This window comes from Lissotriton vulgaris, chromosome 7 (genome assembly GCF_964263255.1).
Source record: "Lissotriton vulgaris chromosome 7, aLisVul1.2, whole genome shotgun sequence".
NCBI classification, from domain to species: domain Eukaryota; kingdom Metazoa; phylum Chordata; class Amphibia; order Caudata; family Salamandridae; genus Lissotriton; species Lissotriton vulgaris.
The window spans coordinates 1606311446-1606331361 of record NC_141695.1 but is presented as its reverse complement, the minus strand read 5'-3'; the positions used below and the strand labels follow the sequence as shown (position 1 = coordinate 1606331361).

General features: G+C 44.9%; 1 protein-coding gene across 1 annotated transcript in view; it reads right to left on the bottom strand.

The window, feature by feature from the left end:
* SLC13A3 (solute carrier family 13 member 3) overlaps positions 1-18770 on the bottom strand; it is a 348426-nt gene extending 329656 nt beyond the window's left edge. The window contains exon 1 of the mRNA XM_086932535.1: positions 18501-18770. Coding sequence (XP_086788661.1) covers positions 18501-18611 — 111 coding nt within the window. The 5' untranslated portion in view covers positions 18612-18770. The remainder of the gene's footprint in view (positions 1-18500) is intronic.
* Between the last annotated feature and the right edge of the window lie 1146 nt (positions 18771-19916).

Here is a 19916-nt window from a genome sequence, read left to right as displayed (position 1 = left end):
CCCATCTCGCTTCTTGATTCTGCTGCTAAAATCATAGGTAAAGTAGTCTTGGATCACATAACAGGCTGTCTGGATCATGGTAACATCGTCTCTGACCTCCAATATGGTTTCAGCAGGGAAAAGGGACTTTGGATCAATGCCTCAATCTTCAACTGGTGATTGGGAAGTATACTGTTGCCAGGAAGGGTGGGGGGAAGACGGGACCTCCACCTGGCTTTTATGGACCTAACCTCAGCTTTTGACCTTGTTAATCGGTCTAAGCTGTGGTTGATCCTCTGTAATATGAGACTAGAGGTTGACCTGATCTCCTTTCTCGCTACTGCCATTTATAACACAACAGCTGCGGTACGCTTTAATGAAGATGGGAGCCTGACTGACTCGTGGGCAGTAAGAAGATGGGTTCGGCACGAATACATATTGGCTCCCTTGCGGTTTACCCTCTACATCAAGAAACTGGGGGACTCTTTAACATCCTGTTGTAAAGATATACTAAGATGATTCCCGCACTTCTGTATTCTGCTGACGCATTTTAGTGTCGAGGACAGCAAGGGGCCTGCAACTACTTTTAAACTGTTTTATAGATCTTATGGACTCTATGGATTTAATACCCAATTTTTAAAAATCACATGCCATGACCATAGGCTTCTGGAAGGCAGCCAAAGCCAAATTTTACTGTAAGGGGCCTGTTTAACTAAAGTGTCCACGTTCCTATACCCAGGGGTACTTTTCGATGACCAAAGTTCTTGGTGCACGCAGCGCACACAAAAAAAATGTTTTAGCCAGAGCAGCGGGGCTGCACTAGATTTTGCAAAAGGAATAGGATCATAGCCGTTTCCTGCGCTTCTGAAGGTCTGTAATGCAAAGTGTATCCCGGGCCTATAAGGATGTGAAAGGAATTCAAGGGGCTGAGAACAATTTTATGCCCAAACTTCTCGTGATCCCTGTAGCTACCCAAATTTTCAATTTACATCAGGAACAGGGAGTGGGTTATATCTCGGACCAGATTGCGGTTGTGCCGCTCTTAAGTTGGCTGAAAATCTGGACTCAAAATACCCCAAATTTAAATCAACTTATTATCCTAGATTGTATAGCACTAGAGAAGGCTTTACACAATCCCTGGCTGAAATATGTTATGGATCAGACTGAGAATCTTGGCTGGCCAGGTCAGTTTCTGACCCCCATTGCCCTGGGCAAGACCACTATTAGAGCTTTTAAACAGCAGTTTTTAGACAGGTGCCAAGGTCTAAGGGAGGAGAATGAAGTAATTAAACCGTCAGTGAGAAGGTTTGTTACACTGAGCCTGGGCCAGCAGATGCAACCATATCTATCTTATGTGAACAAAGCTTATTATCTTTTTGTCCTGACGAGATTCCGATTGAACATGGTTCCCTGGTTACTGGTATTTCCCAAAGGCTAATCCATACCGGATTCATTAAAACCCTGTCTTTGTGACAACTTCTCTGAGCAAGATACTCTCCAGCTAATGTTTTCCTACGCCCACTACGATTCCTCGTGCTGGAAGCTATTCCTCCCCCTGCTCAGAGGCTGCAAATTTTTTCAAGTAAGGCCGGCTCTGATTTATCTACAAATGGTAGCCCCACCTACAGTCTGTGCCGGGGTGGCAAATTTCTTAATTGGGGCTATCAGAAACAGGAAGAGGCTGCAGTTGAGCTAGCCAGTCTGGATATTGTGGCAGTGTAATCATGTTTTTCTAATTAATGTAATATAATTTTAACAAGACAATATGTTTGTTCCTAGTGTACTCTTTTATTATTATTATTATTATTATCTTCTTTTTTGTTTACCAACAACTGCTGATTAATACAAGGGACAGTCCTAATATTTATAACCTATTAACTTGCGGCCACTATGGTAAGTGAATGTAGGCCTACTCTGCCATGTAATGTTGTAGTCTTTCTTACTACTAGGATGAATTGTGTTATAATAGGCTGTCTTTCTATTTAAGTATATCCTTTTTATGAATTGTATGATGGCGACTGTTTTAGACTGAGTGTTTTTCCCATGATGGTCTGTGTTTTAACAGGATGTCATTTTAAAGAGGTGTGTCGTTTATGAATTTGGTGTTGACATGAGTTTTAGATTGATTGTTTCCTTGTGCCCTGGAGAAATTGTTTAAATAATGTTTTAACATGCTTGTACAAAACCATCCAAAATGCAGAGGACTGTTCTCTTGCTTAAATTTGTATGGTTCTTAAGATTACTTGAACATGATCTCTGCATAGGTTCTAATATTGTTATAAAGAATGTTTTGCTGTGTACTTTTATGGTTTTAATCAGCGGGATAAAGTTGATATGATGATGATTATTTACAGGCCCTGGCACACTCAGTGTACTTTACTAGGGATTTACCAGTAAATCATCATCATATCTTTATTCGGTCATTTGTCGAAAAACCATCAAAGTATACAAGGAATAAAACAAATATATCTACAATTATAATAGTATTAAACCATTGCAAATGCAAATACAAATGATATCTTGAATCCATTTAAGAACATAAGTACATATACCATCAATCTAATAATGCTATGGAAAGGCTCGATACAATCACCAAGCATATGAGAAGTAAACCATGTGAATCAACTAAGGATATGAAATACATATATATCATGAGAAAATAAAATAAGAGAAGTTAAAAATGGTGTCATAACAAAAAAATGTTTTACGAATCAATTAGAAGGATAAAAGAAAGCGACTAAGAAAAAACGATTAGTCCAGAAGTGTCTGTTTTTAAAATTCTGAACGCGATCTGGTACTTCCTAACACCCATGTTGCGGCAAATAGGTCTAATCCACCTCCTGCATAACTGCCTGTACTTAGGGCAGACAAATAATATATGTTCTTCCTTTTCGTCAGCTACCAAGCATGCCGGACAGGTGTCTATAACTATGCCCCTCACCTCTTTCCCCGGAAATTTCAATAGCAGGTTACCATACCTAAACCTGATGTACAGGTTTTTGGCAAGAGAGGGCGAGATCAGGTCAAGGAACGGTTCAAATAGGGAACAGGATTTTATGATTAAGAATTTGTTGTTAGCTGATCACTAGATTGATTATTCATGTAGTGCTCCCTCACCACCTTCCAGTAAGTAGCCTTAAAGGACAGAATGTCACGTCTGGTGCCCTTTCTGGGTACTCCCATAAGCCATTAGGTTCAATAGTTTGCACCATTTAGCGATATGCTTGAACCAAGGAAGTTGTGTTGCCCAGTTAAGCGCCAGGACCTCCCTAAGGAGTTACGATATTCAATTAATTGGGGAGTCATCCATAGACGCAACCAATAAGTTAGGGGTTTAAAGGCAGCCAGATACCCAACTCTTTTTAGCCCAAGGTCACAAAAAAGTGGAATGAGTGGTGTTGTGACAGGTAGTCCAATCAAAGCCCTTGCAAAGTTATTCTCACAAATCGTTAGCTGATTTACAGGAGTGAATCCCCAGATCTCCGTTCCATACAGAGCTCCATTTTGGGCTTTTGCGCAGTATATTTCAAGAGACGGGGAGAGGGGTTGGGTATAGGATTGATTAAAAAATCTTAGAACAGATTTATGTCTCTGACATAAGGTTGGGAGTCTCTTCCTCAACTGATATTCCCAGCTAAGAGACTCATTTAGGCCTATGCCTAGGTAGCTAAAATCCTTTTCTCATTCCAAGGGTTCAAGGTTGATCAGGACCTGTCGGATACTACCCCTTGATTTACTGAGCACCATAAATTTTGTTTTCGTGGTTTCAGTTCCAGTCTCCTCTCCTTACAAAAGCTCAAAAATGTGTTCAATAAAACTTGTAAGCCCATAGGGGTAGTGGATAATAATAACGGATCATCGGCAAAGAGCAAAATGGGTACTTTTGCATTATTCAACAAAGGGGCGTCATTTTTGCAATCCATAAGACAACTCACCACATCATTAATATACAGAGAGAACAATGTGGGGGCGAGGACACACCCTTGGCGCAGACCGCCAGTAGGTAATAATCTTTTTTTTCACTGAAAAAAAACATTGGTTTCAGGGACGTTATATTTAAACAGGTCTCCAGGTGTATTCACTGTTTGGTGGAACTGGCACGGAGGAAGGTTGAAAGACTGAAACGCATATGCCGAGCGTTCCACAACAATAAACTTGGCTCACGCTTTGCGCTTTTAAATTTTGGTAAATAAATCTACTAGCTATGGCGGAAATTCTGAAAACCGTGTGAGGAGAAGACCCGAAATACTTGGAACTCGTGTGTAAGAAAGAGGAGAGTTACAAGAAAGATATATAAAATTAGAAGCTACCTCTTGAACATTGAAGTGGGCGCTAAAGGGGTTTTTTGGTCCCTTGAGGTACCCCTGGATTGAGTACATAGATTGACCCGTCCCAGTACATTAAGGGATCGAAGATTACTTCTGCACCATTGTTTAAGTGTATTCATGCCCTTGTCCTGACGAAGCCAATAGAAACAAGTGGCTGAAACACGACCGCGACGACACTCTAAGAAGGAGTCTGCTATAAAATTCTAAGTTGGTTCATATTCCAATATAAGCGCCCTTATAAGTAATTAGTGAGGATTGGCATACCTCTGGCGCTGCTTAGGACTTCCTAAAAGTGTATCACTTGGATTCATGAGTATACACGGTGATAATATTTTGTGTTTTTTTAGGGTATATATGTTTTGTAGATATTGTACATGGGATGTATATATTTTGTATATTGTACTGTATTTAGAGATGAATGCAAACTAGGGTGTTTCATTGTTGTATAGTCTGTAGTATATATATTATATATATATTTTTTCTGTATATAATTCTTTTCGCCCCACCTTGTCACTTGATACGTATATATGTTTTTGTGATTTGTGAATGTAATTGATTTAAAAATGATTTTGAAACATCAGGGTAATTAGTTTATCCCTGTATGGAAATAAATATTGAATCGATCCCTCTGTACTTTTTCTTTTTGATACACATCTTGTGATGTACCTTGCTCAGGTATAGGAGGGTTATTTGGGCACAACCCCTGGTTTTTGCTAGCGTACTAGTAGTCACTGAACATTTGTCAGCCCGTTTCTGAGCTGGAATGGGACTGCATCTATGTGTCACCGGTATAGCAAGCACTGGTTACCGACACGCCCTCTCGGTCTGGTGCTACGCGCATAACTTGCTACCTTTTGGACTGTGTATAAAACTACAGTGAGTCGCCCGCCCCACCTGGCAAGGATACTAACCTGGATGAGACCCGGCATGGATCACGTTGAGCAGCGCAGCCGGAGACCGCGGAGATTGGTCAGTCACACACTCCAATCCGAAAAGAACTTCCGCATATTTAAGCAGGTCTCCAGATGTATTCAATGTTTGGTGGAACTGGCACTGAGGATGGTTGAAAGACTGAAACGTGTATGCCGAGCATTTCACAACAATGAACTTGGTGCTGTTACCTTTAGGGGGCATTATTTTTTAATTTCCCTACCTGTGGGCTGACGATCTGGTCTCCCTGTGATTACCGCCTGTAGCCTTCCTGCCGCCGCAGCCGCCACCATTACTGCGGCCGCTGAGGAACTACGTTTACCATCATCCCAAGCGGTGGAAGCCGCCCACCGGACTTCCCGCGCCCGGCGGCGCTCTAAAACCACGCACAGCCACTGCGTCGTGGGACGCGCCGGGCTAAGCCCGGGCAGAGGGCGGGCCGTCTGTGGCCGTCAGAGGCCAGAGGAGGCTGGGCTGGGCCACCCCTCTGACATCCAATAAAGCAAGGGGAGAGACTTCATTGACTTTACTATTGTCTTGACCTACTGTTGTCATCTGTCTACGGGACTTTTTGCATTAACTGAGATATATATCTTGAGATGGCTAAATCCTCAGCTAAAGTGTGTTCTGGGGGTGGGGGGGTTGGGACTTTGGACGCATTCCTGAAACGAGCTGAAACTGCTGTGGCGAAAGAGATTGAACTCGTTGAAAGAAGGCTATCTCTAGATCCATCTTGCCAAATACTTCTGCCACCAACAACTATAGAGTCCTCTGTGAGTACCATTGCTCCCTTGGTCGCCCTGGGTATTCCTCAGATTTTTAATGAGTCAGTCTTAGATGTCAGCTTGTCTATTGCATCTGAATCTTCCTTTGTGCTTAGTTTGCCACCTTCTCCTTTAGTTACATGCACTAGGCAGCTACGGTCTACCTCAGTCACCAATAGCAATGTTTCCCCAGGGGAAAGAAAGGCTAGCGACCCCCTTAAAAGTACTTGACGAAAAGCTAAGCAGCCCAGGAACTGTAAAAACAAAAATTTCCCGTCTGGGTGGGGTAGACTGGACGGAAATGCTACTAAATAGATTTTGGAAGACAAGAGAAAGGGGGGTCTGGAGCCTGATGAACATAATGCAAATGACTTTATGGGGGGTAACATGGGTGACTTTATCGCAGCTATGGAAGAACGTCTGACAGCATTCATTACCCCTGTCATGGACAAACTAGAACAAATAGGTGGTAGATTAAATATCATCGAAAAGTATATTATAAATCAGAAAGCTCCAACGCATGGGTCGAACCAATTGGAAGCACACTCCTTGAGTACACTTACAACAAGAGTAACGGACTTGGTAGACTCCATGATGATTCCAATACCCCAAGTTGTAGCACCATCTATTCCCGCATTAGTTGTGGAAGCTGGAGCCTACAAAGGACCAAAACAGGGGATAGTGGGCCCCGTGGGGAAAATTAACCCTCCTGCACGGGCTTGTTTTCGTGAAATATCGTTGCACCTCCCTCCAGAAGCCAGTCCATATTCAATAATCTTGGCAAATGTCCCGAAAACACAGGATGGCAGAGAGGAACACTGGACCACCCTTAAAAACAAGGCCCTTCACTTTTTGAGTGTTAAAACTGTGTTAGGTGAACACTTATTTAGTAACTTTAAAACGGTGAGATGGGTATTGTGGGTGGGGAAAACTAATTAGACTCTCAATGGTGATTGCGTTATTAGCTTTGGCTGTCCAATATTGGTTGATCATATTCTGAAGCAGGCAGGTTCAGTTAGGATTAATCCTGACTATGTTAACGTTCTCCCCCTGGGGGTTTTTTATCCTCCAAAGGATATTAGAGTATATGTGGAAGGCAGGGACAGTACCCAGTTAGCAACTTCCATTGGGCCAGTTGTGTTGGGCAACAGATATGAGGCGTTAAGTTCACTGAATGCCAATGACTGACTTTGGGGCGGGAAAAACTCAGAGCCGGGAATACCGAGTTCAGTTGATGATCGTAGAGCGCGCTCACCTACTGAACTAGGTGTACAGGGTCCGGTTTGCACCCCAGGGATAGATGGTAACACTCTCACTTGTGATAGAGTTCCAATTGTTCCATTTACTGAAGTGGATATGGTGGGAGTTAGGTCTGTGGTGCTATCTGCTCTTGAAGGGCTGTTGGTAGAAACGGACGCACAGACTATGAGGTCCGCAGAGGAATATGGTGTTACTAACTTAGTGGCATCAAACTCCGAGAATACTGAAGGTGACGAGTTTAAACAATCTAGAGCTATCTTGACTGAGAATAAGATGGCGATTTTGTCATGGAATATCGCGGGGTTGCGATCAAAAAGAGGGGACCCAAATTGTGAGGCTTTTCTACTATCATACCATATTATTGCGCTGCAGGAAACCTGGGATTCTGGAGAGTGTTACTATTTGGACGGTTATCAATCGTTTAATAAATTTGCAATACCATCGCCAATGGGGAGATCTAGGGGGGTCTTTTGTTATTTTGTAGCCTTAAACTACTGTACAAGGCCGACCCAGTAGTGACAAGTTCCCCAAACATTTTAGCGGTAAGATTGGAGGGTGAAAACTTGCCCAAAATTCTGGTGGTAAATTTTTATAATTCCTTCACCAGGATCGATGAATTAGAACATCTAAGAGCACTGTCGGTGTTTCTGGATGAATATAATGCAAACAACGAGGCATATTATGATCTTTTAATTCTTGGCGATTTTAATATCCATGTTTGTCACCTAAAGTGTTTGCACAACGTTGATTCTGAACATGACCCGTGGTGGTGTACCCATTTTGAGCACGCCAAGAGCGGGATGTATCTTGAGAGTCTTTTATCTGACTACTATTTGGTTGCCCTTTCACAAGGTGAAGCTTTATGCCCTGTCCCAACTTTTGTTGGTCAAGGACACAATTCCATTGTAGATTATATTTTTGTTTCATCCCGTTTGATGAGCACAATAGGTTCATTTGGTGTCACACAAAACGGTTTTAGTGACCATAATCCTCTTAGGCTGGATATTAAAATCAGGGCCCTCAAAAGCGATAACGCACTGTCATCTATTAAAAATTCAAATATAGCCACTGTATGCCAGGGGCGGAGATTAAGGTGGGAGGTGATTACCCCTGAGGATTTCCTATAAGATCTGTACAGGAGCAATGTTGAGGATCTGAGTACATGTATATGTATAAACTCAGATCCAATTGAAACCCTTGGCGCTTTTAATCGCATAACAGCCCAGGTAGCGGCAAACCTGACTAGGAAAAGTAAACCTAGCTTTAAAAAGTTAAAAAACTGGTTTGACCAATCTTGTAGCAATACGCATACGCTCTTTTAGAAGCTCTAAAGAGTCTGGTAGGGATGCACACAATATTGCTGAGGCTAGAAGGGCCTATAAAAATGCCACTAAACAGAGGAAAGTTGAGCTAAAAAATATGGCATGGGAGAAACTGACCAAAGCGAGTGTCCTGAAAAGTAGCACTCAATTTTGGAAAGTGATCAACAGCCCATTGTTTAATGAAACAGATAACGCAAATAAGGATTGTCTCATTGCTCCAGAAAAGTGGGTGGAGCACTTTAGTGGTCTCTATGCAGAAACAAACCCCTCATGTTCTACATCACGAGGTGAAACCGCACAGGCCGTTAAAATTATTTTCACCGAGGAGGAAGTATTGGAGGCAATTGAGTCCACTGCGAAGGGGAAAGCCCCGGGCCCGGATGGGGTCCCAGCGGACTTGTATAGGACGGATCCGAAGTTCTGGGCAAAGATTTTAACTTCTGTTTTTAATGCAGCTACCAAATCCGGGCCCCAAGCATCCTGGGGTAAGGCAGTTATTGTCCCAATTTTCAAGAGGAACCGGCATGCTACCAGCCGATCTCGCTCTTAGACTCGGCTGCGAAAATAATGGGAAAAGCCATTCTAGATCGATTGACAGACTGGTTAGAAGAGAATTCTGTCATCTCGGATTTGCAGTACGGGTTCAGAAAAGGAAGAGGCACCGCTAGCCAATGCCTTAATCTACAGTTGTCATAGGGAAATATACAGTCACAAAGTAGGCGGACATACATTTAGCATTCATGGATCTGTCCACTGCTTTCGATCATGTTAATCGGCAAAAACTTTGGACTTCCCTGTTTGACATGGGGCTGGACCCTGTATTGATATCCTTTCTAGCAGAAATTCATGAGAATACCAGTGCAGCAGTCCGTTACGATGAGAATGGGAGTCTGACTGATGCATGGCCAGTAAAGCGAGGGGTAAGGCAAGGGTGCATCCTAGCGCCCTTGTTATTCACGCTCTACATAAATAATCTGGGGGATGCACTAACTATAGCATGTAAAGACGTCCGGAGAGTCGGTCAAAAAAAGATTCCGGCTTTATTATATGCGGACGACGCTGTTTTACTGGCAGGAACGGCAAGAGGTTTACAATCCCTTTTAGAATGTTTTATTAATTTTATGGACTCTTTAGATTTAACAACCAATTTTTAAAAAAAAATCACATGCCATGTCAATATGTGGAGGGCGGGCGAAGAAGGCATCTTTTTTCTGTAAAGGGCAGGTGCTCTCCAAAGTACCTACATTCCGGTATTTGGGGATTGTCTTTGATGACAGAAGGTCATGGGTTGCGCAACGCGCATTGAAAAAGAACACATTAGCGAGGGCCTCAGGTGCCCTACTAGGTTTTGCTAAAAGGTTGGGCTGTAAGCCACTACCAGCTCTCATGAAAATCTACAATGCTAAGTGTGTACCCATGGTGTTAAATGGGAGTGAGGTGTGGGGTTATACTGATGCGAGTGAGATTCAAACTATAGAAAACGTCTTTTTAAGAAAAAAGTGTTGTCGCTCCCTCAAACTGTAGCTACTTTTAATGTTCATGAAGACTTAGGTGCTGGTTATATCTCAGACCAGATAGCCGTGGCCTCGTTGCTGGGGTGGCTGAGAATATGGGCGCAACAAGCTCCGAATTTAAATCAATTAATCATTCAAGATTATTTGTCCTTAGACAAAGCCTTTGCTATTCCCTGGATCCGTTATATTAAAACCCAAACGGATTCAATGGGTAGCCCTGAGCTGTTCACAAATCCTAGGGCCTTAAGCAAAACGGCCATTAAGGCCGTAAAGTCCCAGTTTCTGAACAGGTTAAAGCTACAGAGGGAAGGAGATAAACTTGTAAAACCTTCAGTGAGAAACATTGTAACGCTAAGTATGGGGAGAGACATCCAGCCGTACTTGACTTACATAAATAAGCCGTTCCATCTGTTTGTGCTATTAAGGTTTAGGCACAACATTCTTCCATGGTTGTTATCTTTTCCAAAAGGCTTTGTTAAAAATGGGACTTTGGGGCCTTGCCCATGTGATAACTGTTCTGTGCAAAATACGCTTCATATGATCTTTTTCTGTAAATTTTATGTACTGCAGCGTAAGAAATTTATTATTCCACTACTAAGGGGCTGTAATTACAAGCAAGTCAGACCGGCCCTGACCTATTTACAAATGCTTGAGTCCGTGGTGGTTTGTTTTGGGGTGGCGAGCTACATTACAGGGGCGATTAGATGTCGAAACAAGTTATTGCCACCGTAATTCGCCCATGCCAGGCCCCCTTTTTACATGGACATTTTTTTAGTTTAAAATGTACTATTGAAATGAGTGTTTAGATGAACTTTGGAATACTCTGTGGGTGGCAAACTGCTTTTACTTTATTTATTCTGTAGCCAAATGTATAGTATTATTATTCTGAAATGTAATTAGCGGTGCAAGTTGTTTGTATGTAATTATGATTAACTGCCGAATGAAACTCTGTTCTGTGCTTTGATGGTTTTAAATTTTTTTTAACGGAATAAAGCTAATTTTGACCTTGACCTTAACCTTGGCTCACGCTTTGTGCTTTTAAATTTTGGTAAATAAATCTACTAGCTGTCACTGAGCATGTGTCGGCCCATTTCTGAGCTGGAATGGGGATAGATAGTTAGGATAGATAGATACTTTTTTATTTTTTTTCACTGAAAAAAAACATAGGTTTCAGGGACGTTATAGTTAGTTGGCCATTTCACTCGTACACAACCAGAGACATTCGAACTTTATAGTTAGTAGAGCTAACTATAACTTGTGCCCCTGCAATGCACCAGTAAATCAAATATGCCCATCCGGGAGAACCAATTGTAATAGCAATTTACACAGGGAGCACTTACACTTTGACACTGATCGGCAGTGGCAAAGCGCCCAAAGCATTTAAGCCAGCAAACACTAACTACAGCACAGCATCAAAAATACAGGAGGTAGAGGCAAAAAGTAAGGGGAACCCACACCAAAGATGCGAAGCCTAACACAAAGGGAGTACTAAGAGGTTCACACCTGAATATCAGCCACAGTTATGTGGGCATCAAAAGGCTAACACAGTAGCCCAGCCCTACTCTTTATGATTCTCTAATCAGCCACATTTCCTTTCTGAGATGTGCCCAGGTCCCTTTCGAGTGATCTCTTCCTGAACCAAGACCACCTTTGAAGTGCACTGAAGAGCCTAGCTCTCCTTCCTCCAGTCTGTGCCTCACTTAGCTCTCAGTAGTGCAGCAATCCACAAATCTGCCTGCGGGAACTCTTCTACCTTCTCATGCTTCTGCAGGCATCCCTCTATCTCGCAAAATGGAACCCGGAGGCCTTTATTTATTGCACCATTCACAGACACACATGCACCAACCACATGCGTGCTGCTCAGCACTACAGTCTAACTTGATGTAGGCCACAAGTGAATTAGGCACACAGCACCGGAACTGTACTCTCTCCATTACGGTCGCTCCCCAAGCACTCCATCCGCAAAACGGAAGCCTTATCCTCGCTGCCTGCCTCGCTTGCCCTGATACCTGCTGCCTGCCGCCCTGTTACAGCGCTCATTCCTCAGCGCTTGGTATCGTTTTGTTTTGCTCTGCCCGCACTGATTTCATCTAATTAATCACATAGCTGTTGTGCGCTTAGCAGCGTCTTTGCTCGCATTGATTTATTAAAATCCATTACTTAACTGGTGTGCGCTTAGCAGCGTCTTTGCTCGCATTGATTTAATCGTAATTAATTAATTAGCTGTTGTGCGCGCTTAGCATCGTTTTTACCCGCATTTCACTCGTATTGAATTGTACTGAATTCACAGTTTGCTCACACTGCCTCTTTGTGATCTACTGTATAGCGGCGGATGTTACAGTTATTGAAGCGTCTCTCTGTACACTTTATATCAACATTTATTGACCGAAGCTCCGGCTGTGCCCCAGTTTCGATTTCTCACCGGGCAGCCATTTGAGTTTGTTTGTACTTATAACGTGACTCCTCCCAGACCCCGCCTCCCAGCTGACCCTCCCACGCTCCGCCCCCTCCACCATCCATTTATGGCCAATGCCCCCACGCGCTACGGCCACGCCGAAGGTGCGCCAAAGGTAAGCCCGTCTACGCCCGTCCGCGCCCAGCGCCAGAGCCCCTGGTCCTCGAGCTGCCCAGCCCTCCCGCTTTACCTACGATGCCGCCACCCTCCTAGCCCTCAACCCCGGTCGCGCCCCCAACTGCGTCCAAGCCGCTCCTGGACACACCCACGGACCTTTCTCTTGCTACTCCTGCAAATTCATCGGCACCAACAACATCCCCGCTACGACCACACCACAGACCCCCAACCCCAATCACCTACAATGCATCCTGCTCAACACCCGATCGGTCCACAGACACGCCGTTGACCTATGGAATCTACTGGACACCATCTCTCCAGACGTCGCCTTCCTAACAGAAACATGGATGAACGCTTCCTCCGCCCCAGACATCACCATTGCCATCCCTGAAGATTATAAGATCACACGCAAGGACCGTACCGGACACACAGGAGGAGGAATCGCTATCGTCCATAAAAAATCAATCCACATCTCAACTAGCTCGGACGTCAACCTCGCCAACTCTGAACACCTTCACTTCCAGATCCACATCGACCCCAAGACCACACTTAGAGGCACCCTCCTTTACAGACCTCCAGGACCCCGCGCACAATTTAGTGAGGACATCACGGACTTCATCACCCCACACGCGCTCCCCTCCAAAGATTACATCCTTCTGGGAGACCTCAACTTTCACCTTGAAAAGAACAACGACCGCAACTCCACCACCCTCTTGGACAACCTCGGACTTAAACAACTGGTCACTTCCCCCACCCACATCGCAGGTCACACACTCGACCCTATCTTCACCTCCAGCAATCACGTCTCCTTCAGCCACACTACGGATCTCCTCTGGACTGACCACAGCTGCGTTCACTTCACCTACAACAAGCCGAGACCCATCACCAACCCCCAACCAACCCTGCAAAGAAACTGGAACAAAATCACCATCGACCAGATCTCCTCATCGCTCCTTCTAAACACCCCAGCCCACTCTTCTAACCCAGACCAAGCCTCCGCCAACTTCACCCTTTGGTTATCCAACACCGCCGACACCTTAGCACCACTGAAAAAACGTCAATGCAAACCTGGCAGCAAGAAGGCCTCATGGTTCAACGATGATCTTAAGAAGTCCAAGAAACTCTGCCGCTCCCTTGAAAAGGCCTGGAAAAAAGACCCAAACACTAGCACCAAGGACGCCTTCAAAAACGCAACCCGCTCACACCACCAACTAATTCGAATGGCCAAGAAAACAGCATTCAAGGATCGACTAGACAACAACGCCCACAACAGCAAGGAACTTTTCAACATTGTCAAGGAATTTGCCAATCCCTCAGCCAACTCCAACGACATCACCCCCTCTCAAGCCCTCTGCGACTCCCTAGCCTCATTTTTCCACAACAAAATTGCAGACATCCACAACAGCTTCGACAACCAACCCGGAGACCAACCCACCCAACCATATGTTGAACATTCTCCCCCCTTGAACACCCTTAACGACTGGAACCCAATCTCCACTGAGGACACCATCCGCCTGATGAACTCCATCCATTCAGGATCTCCCACTGACCCATGTCCTCACCACATCTTCAACAAAGCAGACTCCGTCATAGCTCCGCACCTCCGAGACGTCATCAACTGCTCCTTCAACTCCGCCACCTTCCCGGAAAGCTGGAAACACGCTGAACTCACCGCCCTTCTGAAAAAACCCACAGCGGACCCCACCGAACTCAAAAATTACCGCCCCATATCACTCCTTCCTTTCCCGGCCAAAGTCATCGAGAAAGCTGTCAATCAGCTCACCGCTTTCCTCGAAGCCAACAAATCCCTCGACTCCTCACAATCTGGCTTCCGAGCAAAACACAGCACTGAGACCGCCCTCATCGCAGCAACAGACGACATTCGAACTCTACTGGACAATGGAGACACAGTCGCCCTCATCCTCCTCGACCTCTCTGCAGCTTTCGACACAGTCTGCCACAGCACCCTTTTACAACGCCTCAGAAACATTGGAATACAAGGAAAAGCACTGGAATGGATCACCTCGTTCCTCACCGGAAGAACCCAGAAAGTCCGCCTTCCACCATTCAAGTCCGAGGCCACTGAAGTCATCTGTGGCGTACCACAAGGATCCTCACTCAGTCCCACCCTCTTCAACGTATACATGAGCCCCCTTGCGACCATCGCTCGCCAACACAACCTCAACATCATCTCCTACGCGGATGACACCCAATTGATCCTTTCTCTCACCAATGACCCCAGCACCGCCAAAACTAACCTACACGAAGGAATGAAAGAAGTTGCCGAATGGATGAAACACAGCCGTCTGAAACTCAACTCAGATAAAACAGAAGTCCTCATCTTAGGTACATCCCCCTCTGCATGGGACGACTCTTGGTGGCCGGAAGCCCTTGGAAAAGCACCCATCCCGACAGACCACGCACGGAACCTAGGCGTTATCCTGGATTCTTCACTCTCAATGAACAGACAAGTCAGCGCTGTATCCTCATCCTGCTTCAACATTCTTCGCATGCTCAAAAAAACATTTCGCTGGATCCCCACCGAAACCAGAAAAATAGTCACCCATGCTCTGGTCACGAGCCGACTGGACTACGGAAACACCCTCTACGCAGGTACCACCGCTAAACTCCAGAAGAAACTCCAACGAATCCAAAACGCCTCAGCCAGGATCATATTAGACATCCCGCGTAACGAACACATCTCCGGTCACCTGAAAGACCTCCACTGGCTACCCGTCAATAAGAGGATCACTTTCCGACTGCTAACCCACGCACACAAATCACTCTACGACATCGGACCAGAATGCCTCAACTCACGACTGTCCTTCTACACCCCCCCCGCCAACTACGTTCTTCCAACCAAGCCCTCGCCACTGTACCTCGCATCAACAAGACCACCATGGGAGGCAGATCCTTCTCATACCTGGCAGCTAAAACATGGAACTCACTCCCCACTCACCTTCGCCTTACCCAGAACCACCTAGCATTCAGAAAGCAACTTAAAACATGGATATTTGACAAGTAATCCTCCTCCCCTCCCTAAGCGCCTTGAGACCCTATGGGTATGTAGTGCGCTATATAAATTCTTTGACTTGACTTGACTTGACATGTGTGAGCATGTAGGCCTCACTTCAGTGAATGAGATAAAAAGACCTGTTCGCTTCTACTGATCACTACATGGTATGCTGCTACCACCACGCTTGTGCTAATTAATTTCTGACAAATGTAGTAGCTGTTCACCACCATGACGGTAGTGTTTTGGGTGCCTCTCCCGTCCAACAAGAACTCTATCCATGACACAGGCCTATGTCATGGCACAGTCGTATGTTCCTTGTTCGCCCAAAACAAAAATCTGCACCAGTGATCCAGACATTGTTGCAGCTGGGGCACTCAGAGCAGATGTTCATGCACGTCACCACCGGGAGACATTTCCGTCCTAACACATTTGGCCAGTAGGAGCTCTCCATGAGTTTCCTCTGAGTGTATTCCATGCACTTAACCCCTTCACTGCGGCGGCTATTCCGCCGCAGTGCTAAGGGGGTGCGGCAGCCGCATGCTGGTGACGGAACCGCTCCGTCACCAGCCTCGGTTGAGCTGTGCTCATGACGGAGCGGTTCCGTCATGGCCCGCCCCGCTCAATGAAACGCTCAGCGCAGGCGCGGAATTCGCGCCGCGTAGGCGTTCCGAGCGGGCCATGACAGAACCGCTCCGTCATCAGCACAGCGCACCCGCAGCTGATGACGGAGCGGTTCCGTCATCAGCGTCTAAGGGGTTAAGGAACGAATTACTTGAGTGATTCGGGGTGATGTTGTTACTAACATGGTGGAAGTGTGAAGCTGCCTAGCTTTAGCAATATATCTGTGCATCCAGAAACCCAGATGTAACGTTTCAAATTGTATTTACGTGCCCTGTTCTGTTCACTCCTAACAGAAATAAATTCTTGTAACCATTGTTAGGTGAAGCTGATAACTGAAGGCTTTGGCAAGCATACAATTAGTGGTTCCTCGCAGATTTAGTAGCCAGGCTATTGGCCGTGTCTGCCCATTTCTACCAGCCAGGAGATCCATTTCTCTCATTTTAAAGAAAGCTGAAACCTTTGCTTTTCGAATAGCATCCTATACTGTCCCTCTGTCATATGTCCTACAGCTGCAGTCTAGCGCCAGGACACCCTACATTTGGGCATCAGTGCGCTCTATAAACAGTTACATAAATTAACAAATAAAGTATCTATTTCCTCTGGAAAAGAGTTAAAGTTAAATTAAGTAATATTTAGTATTAATTTATGGATTATATGTTTAATTGAATGTCATTTATATGATTGTTTATCTTTATTGTGATGGTCATATCGGCCTCATGTCTATACAGAATTCTGGACGTGAAGTGTGGTATTTCGGACTGAGATTACGTCATCTCACCTTGCGAGAAACAAGACCAAGTTTATTCGACTCACAGTCCAGTTATTTTCACTCTATAATTAGTCAGCGGCACTGGAAAAATACACAATTAGCATTTCAATCCAACTTCCCCCTTAACAACGTTGATCCGCCGCTTTACTGGAAAAAAGAGCTGAAGTCAGCCTTTGGGAGGGCAGTGGGGCACAATACGGCTCAAAAGAGTGTGCCAATACACCAGTTGCGCCAAAGGAAGCTGCGCCCCTGACGGAGACACTAACACGGTTTCATCGAGACATGCACCAGCGGCATGTATTTTTTCTTAAACAAACCAACTCGAATGAGGGCAAAAATAACACAAAGCTACATAACTGGCATTTTTCAAAATTGCTGTAGCAGCTTATACTAAATGAAAGTTTAAAGGATTTTGTTTGCTTTTGATACATGCACAATTGCCACCATTGCCTCATTACGTAACGTTTGTTTTTGTGTTTTGAGTGTCTGCCATTTGTTGCAGTATTGTACCTCTACTTGTACTTTGTACGCTCTAGTAACATGCACACAGGTCACTTTTTCCTCTTGTAACGTGCCGTTTGCTACCTCTTGTGTTTTGCTTGCTCTTGATACATGCACAATTGTCACCATTTCCTCATGGAACCTAACGTTTGCTTTTGTAACATGCTCACTTGAAGTTCTCCTCATGTACCATTACTGTTCCTATTGTGAAGCGCTCTGACGCCGGGTAAAGTCCGCGCTATATAAAAACGCATAAAATAAATAAAAGAACAAGTCCAACCTGGCCCCTGTCACCGAGAGTAGTCGCGTGCCCTGAGCGCACCTGGAGCAAATCAGCCGGCCGCACCGACTCGCGCCTGAAGTGCAATTTAAAAACAGCGGCGAAACGTTTCTTTAACTCTCCAAAATGCGCGGTGCTGCTGCCCGGTGGAAAAGAAGGACAGTCGGGATAAAAAGTCTCGAATGTCTGCTTTATGTACAACCGCCAGTTGTGCAAACCCCCCGCCCCCCCTCCCCAAGAGCAGATTACCTGCCACAAACACCAGCACCAACTCCCCCCGGAGAAAGCATGCACCATTGAGAGATACCAGGGAGGACGAACTGATATATATTAAGCAGCGACAGCATGGGTTAATTTAATGTATTTAAGCAATACACCTCCGCCTCCTCCCCCCACACTAACACCCTTTCTCAATCATATCTAAGTTGTTCCATTTCCAAGTCATGCGCGAGTAGTTTATTCAGCCCTAGTTACATAAGCATTCTGGCAACTTTTTTCTTTTCTCCTATTATAACACGAGGACTACAGGACCCATAAGGCAATGAAAAGTCACAGGAAAGATCAACCTGCTGACGTCTAATATAGGGCAGCTTTCTGACCTTCATCTGAAAATGTAATAATGTCAATAAACTTGGGCACAATACCTTGGGTGGAAGTGCAAAGATGATTGGCAGGAGGAGCAGCGGGGTCCCGATCAGAATCAGGTATTTCTTAATGCACCAGACCTTCTTGCAGAGCGCCAAGAGGGTGGCCATGGCGGGGAGGGAGCAGGGCTGGCAATGAGCAGCGGCTCTGACAGCGTCTCGTTTTTGTTGGTGTCAAACACGGGACAAGAAAGGAACTTGGCCGGCACAGCTCCTCATTCACAGGATCCAGTCAAGTCACTCCCTCTGCACAGAGTGACTTGAAGATGTGAAAGAGTTAGGGATGGGGGTGGTGTAGTCCAGCCAGTGTGTACACGCAGGCTCCGCCCCCGGCTCTGTTTTTGTGTTACTGTCCAGCGTGGACGCTCCGTGGATGGACATGTGGCGGGTCACAGGATCCATCTCAGGCGGCCAGACAATAGCAGCTTTCTCTGAGCTCTGTGTATACTATCGAGCACAGAGGGGGTTCTAGCTTAGCTACACAAAGCCCTCTGGTATATTTACTTTTTGTAAGTTGACGATTTCAGTTCTACACCCTGGAGTTCTATTCAACTGGACCAATTGGGCCCATGTCATGTGCCACGGCAGATTCGATTCCTAGCTTGTTGTGCAACAACGCTTTGCATGCTGGAACTTGTAGTTTTTTTTATTTATCAGGAGATGGCTGCCTTAAAATCATGAGCTAGCCCACTTTTTCTGTGAGTTCAATCACACTACTAAGTGCTATGACCCAAGACACGAGAAGAGCACCCCACTGGTCAATCCCCAGGGACACAAAACACTTCCCACATAAGATCAGAGTAAATACAACACTATTCAAGCCAAGTACTCCCTCAAAGTGTAGCGTGCTCCCGATCTATTGGAGCAGCTTAATTTGGCGCCACCTGTATGCGTTTGGCTAGGCCTCATATATATTTTGTTTTTGACCGTATAAACTTGTGTGATGCAATGTTAACAATTGAAAGATGGTGCACTGAATATATAGAAAAGTGCATTCATTATGTGCTTTTGATCTGTGTGTGCATACTAACGTTTTTCTTTGCAGAAGTATCTGGATTGCTAAAAGCAAACTTTAATAGGCTTGGATTGTAAGGTGGTGTGCTAAAATGCATTTAATGCAGCACATTGATCACAATTAGAAAAAAGAATCGTGTGATGTGTGACTATTAATGCTTAGGGATTTTATATTCACTCTGTAGTTTCCACCTATAGATGTGGATGTTTTTATTATGTAACTATAATGCATATATCATCTTCTTGTATCCACAATACATGCACATAAGGTATATTTGCATTGTCGTATTAATATTGCGACCGCATGTACCCTTGTATTCAAGCAACAGATATGCTTTGCCTATTTTATTAAGTTAGCATGGTCAGAGGCCATACGCTTTTGGGATTTCAATGTTTAAAATT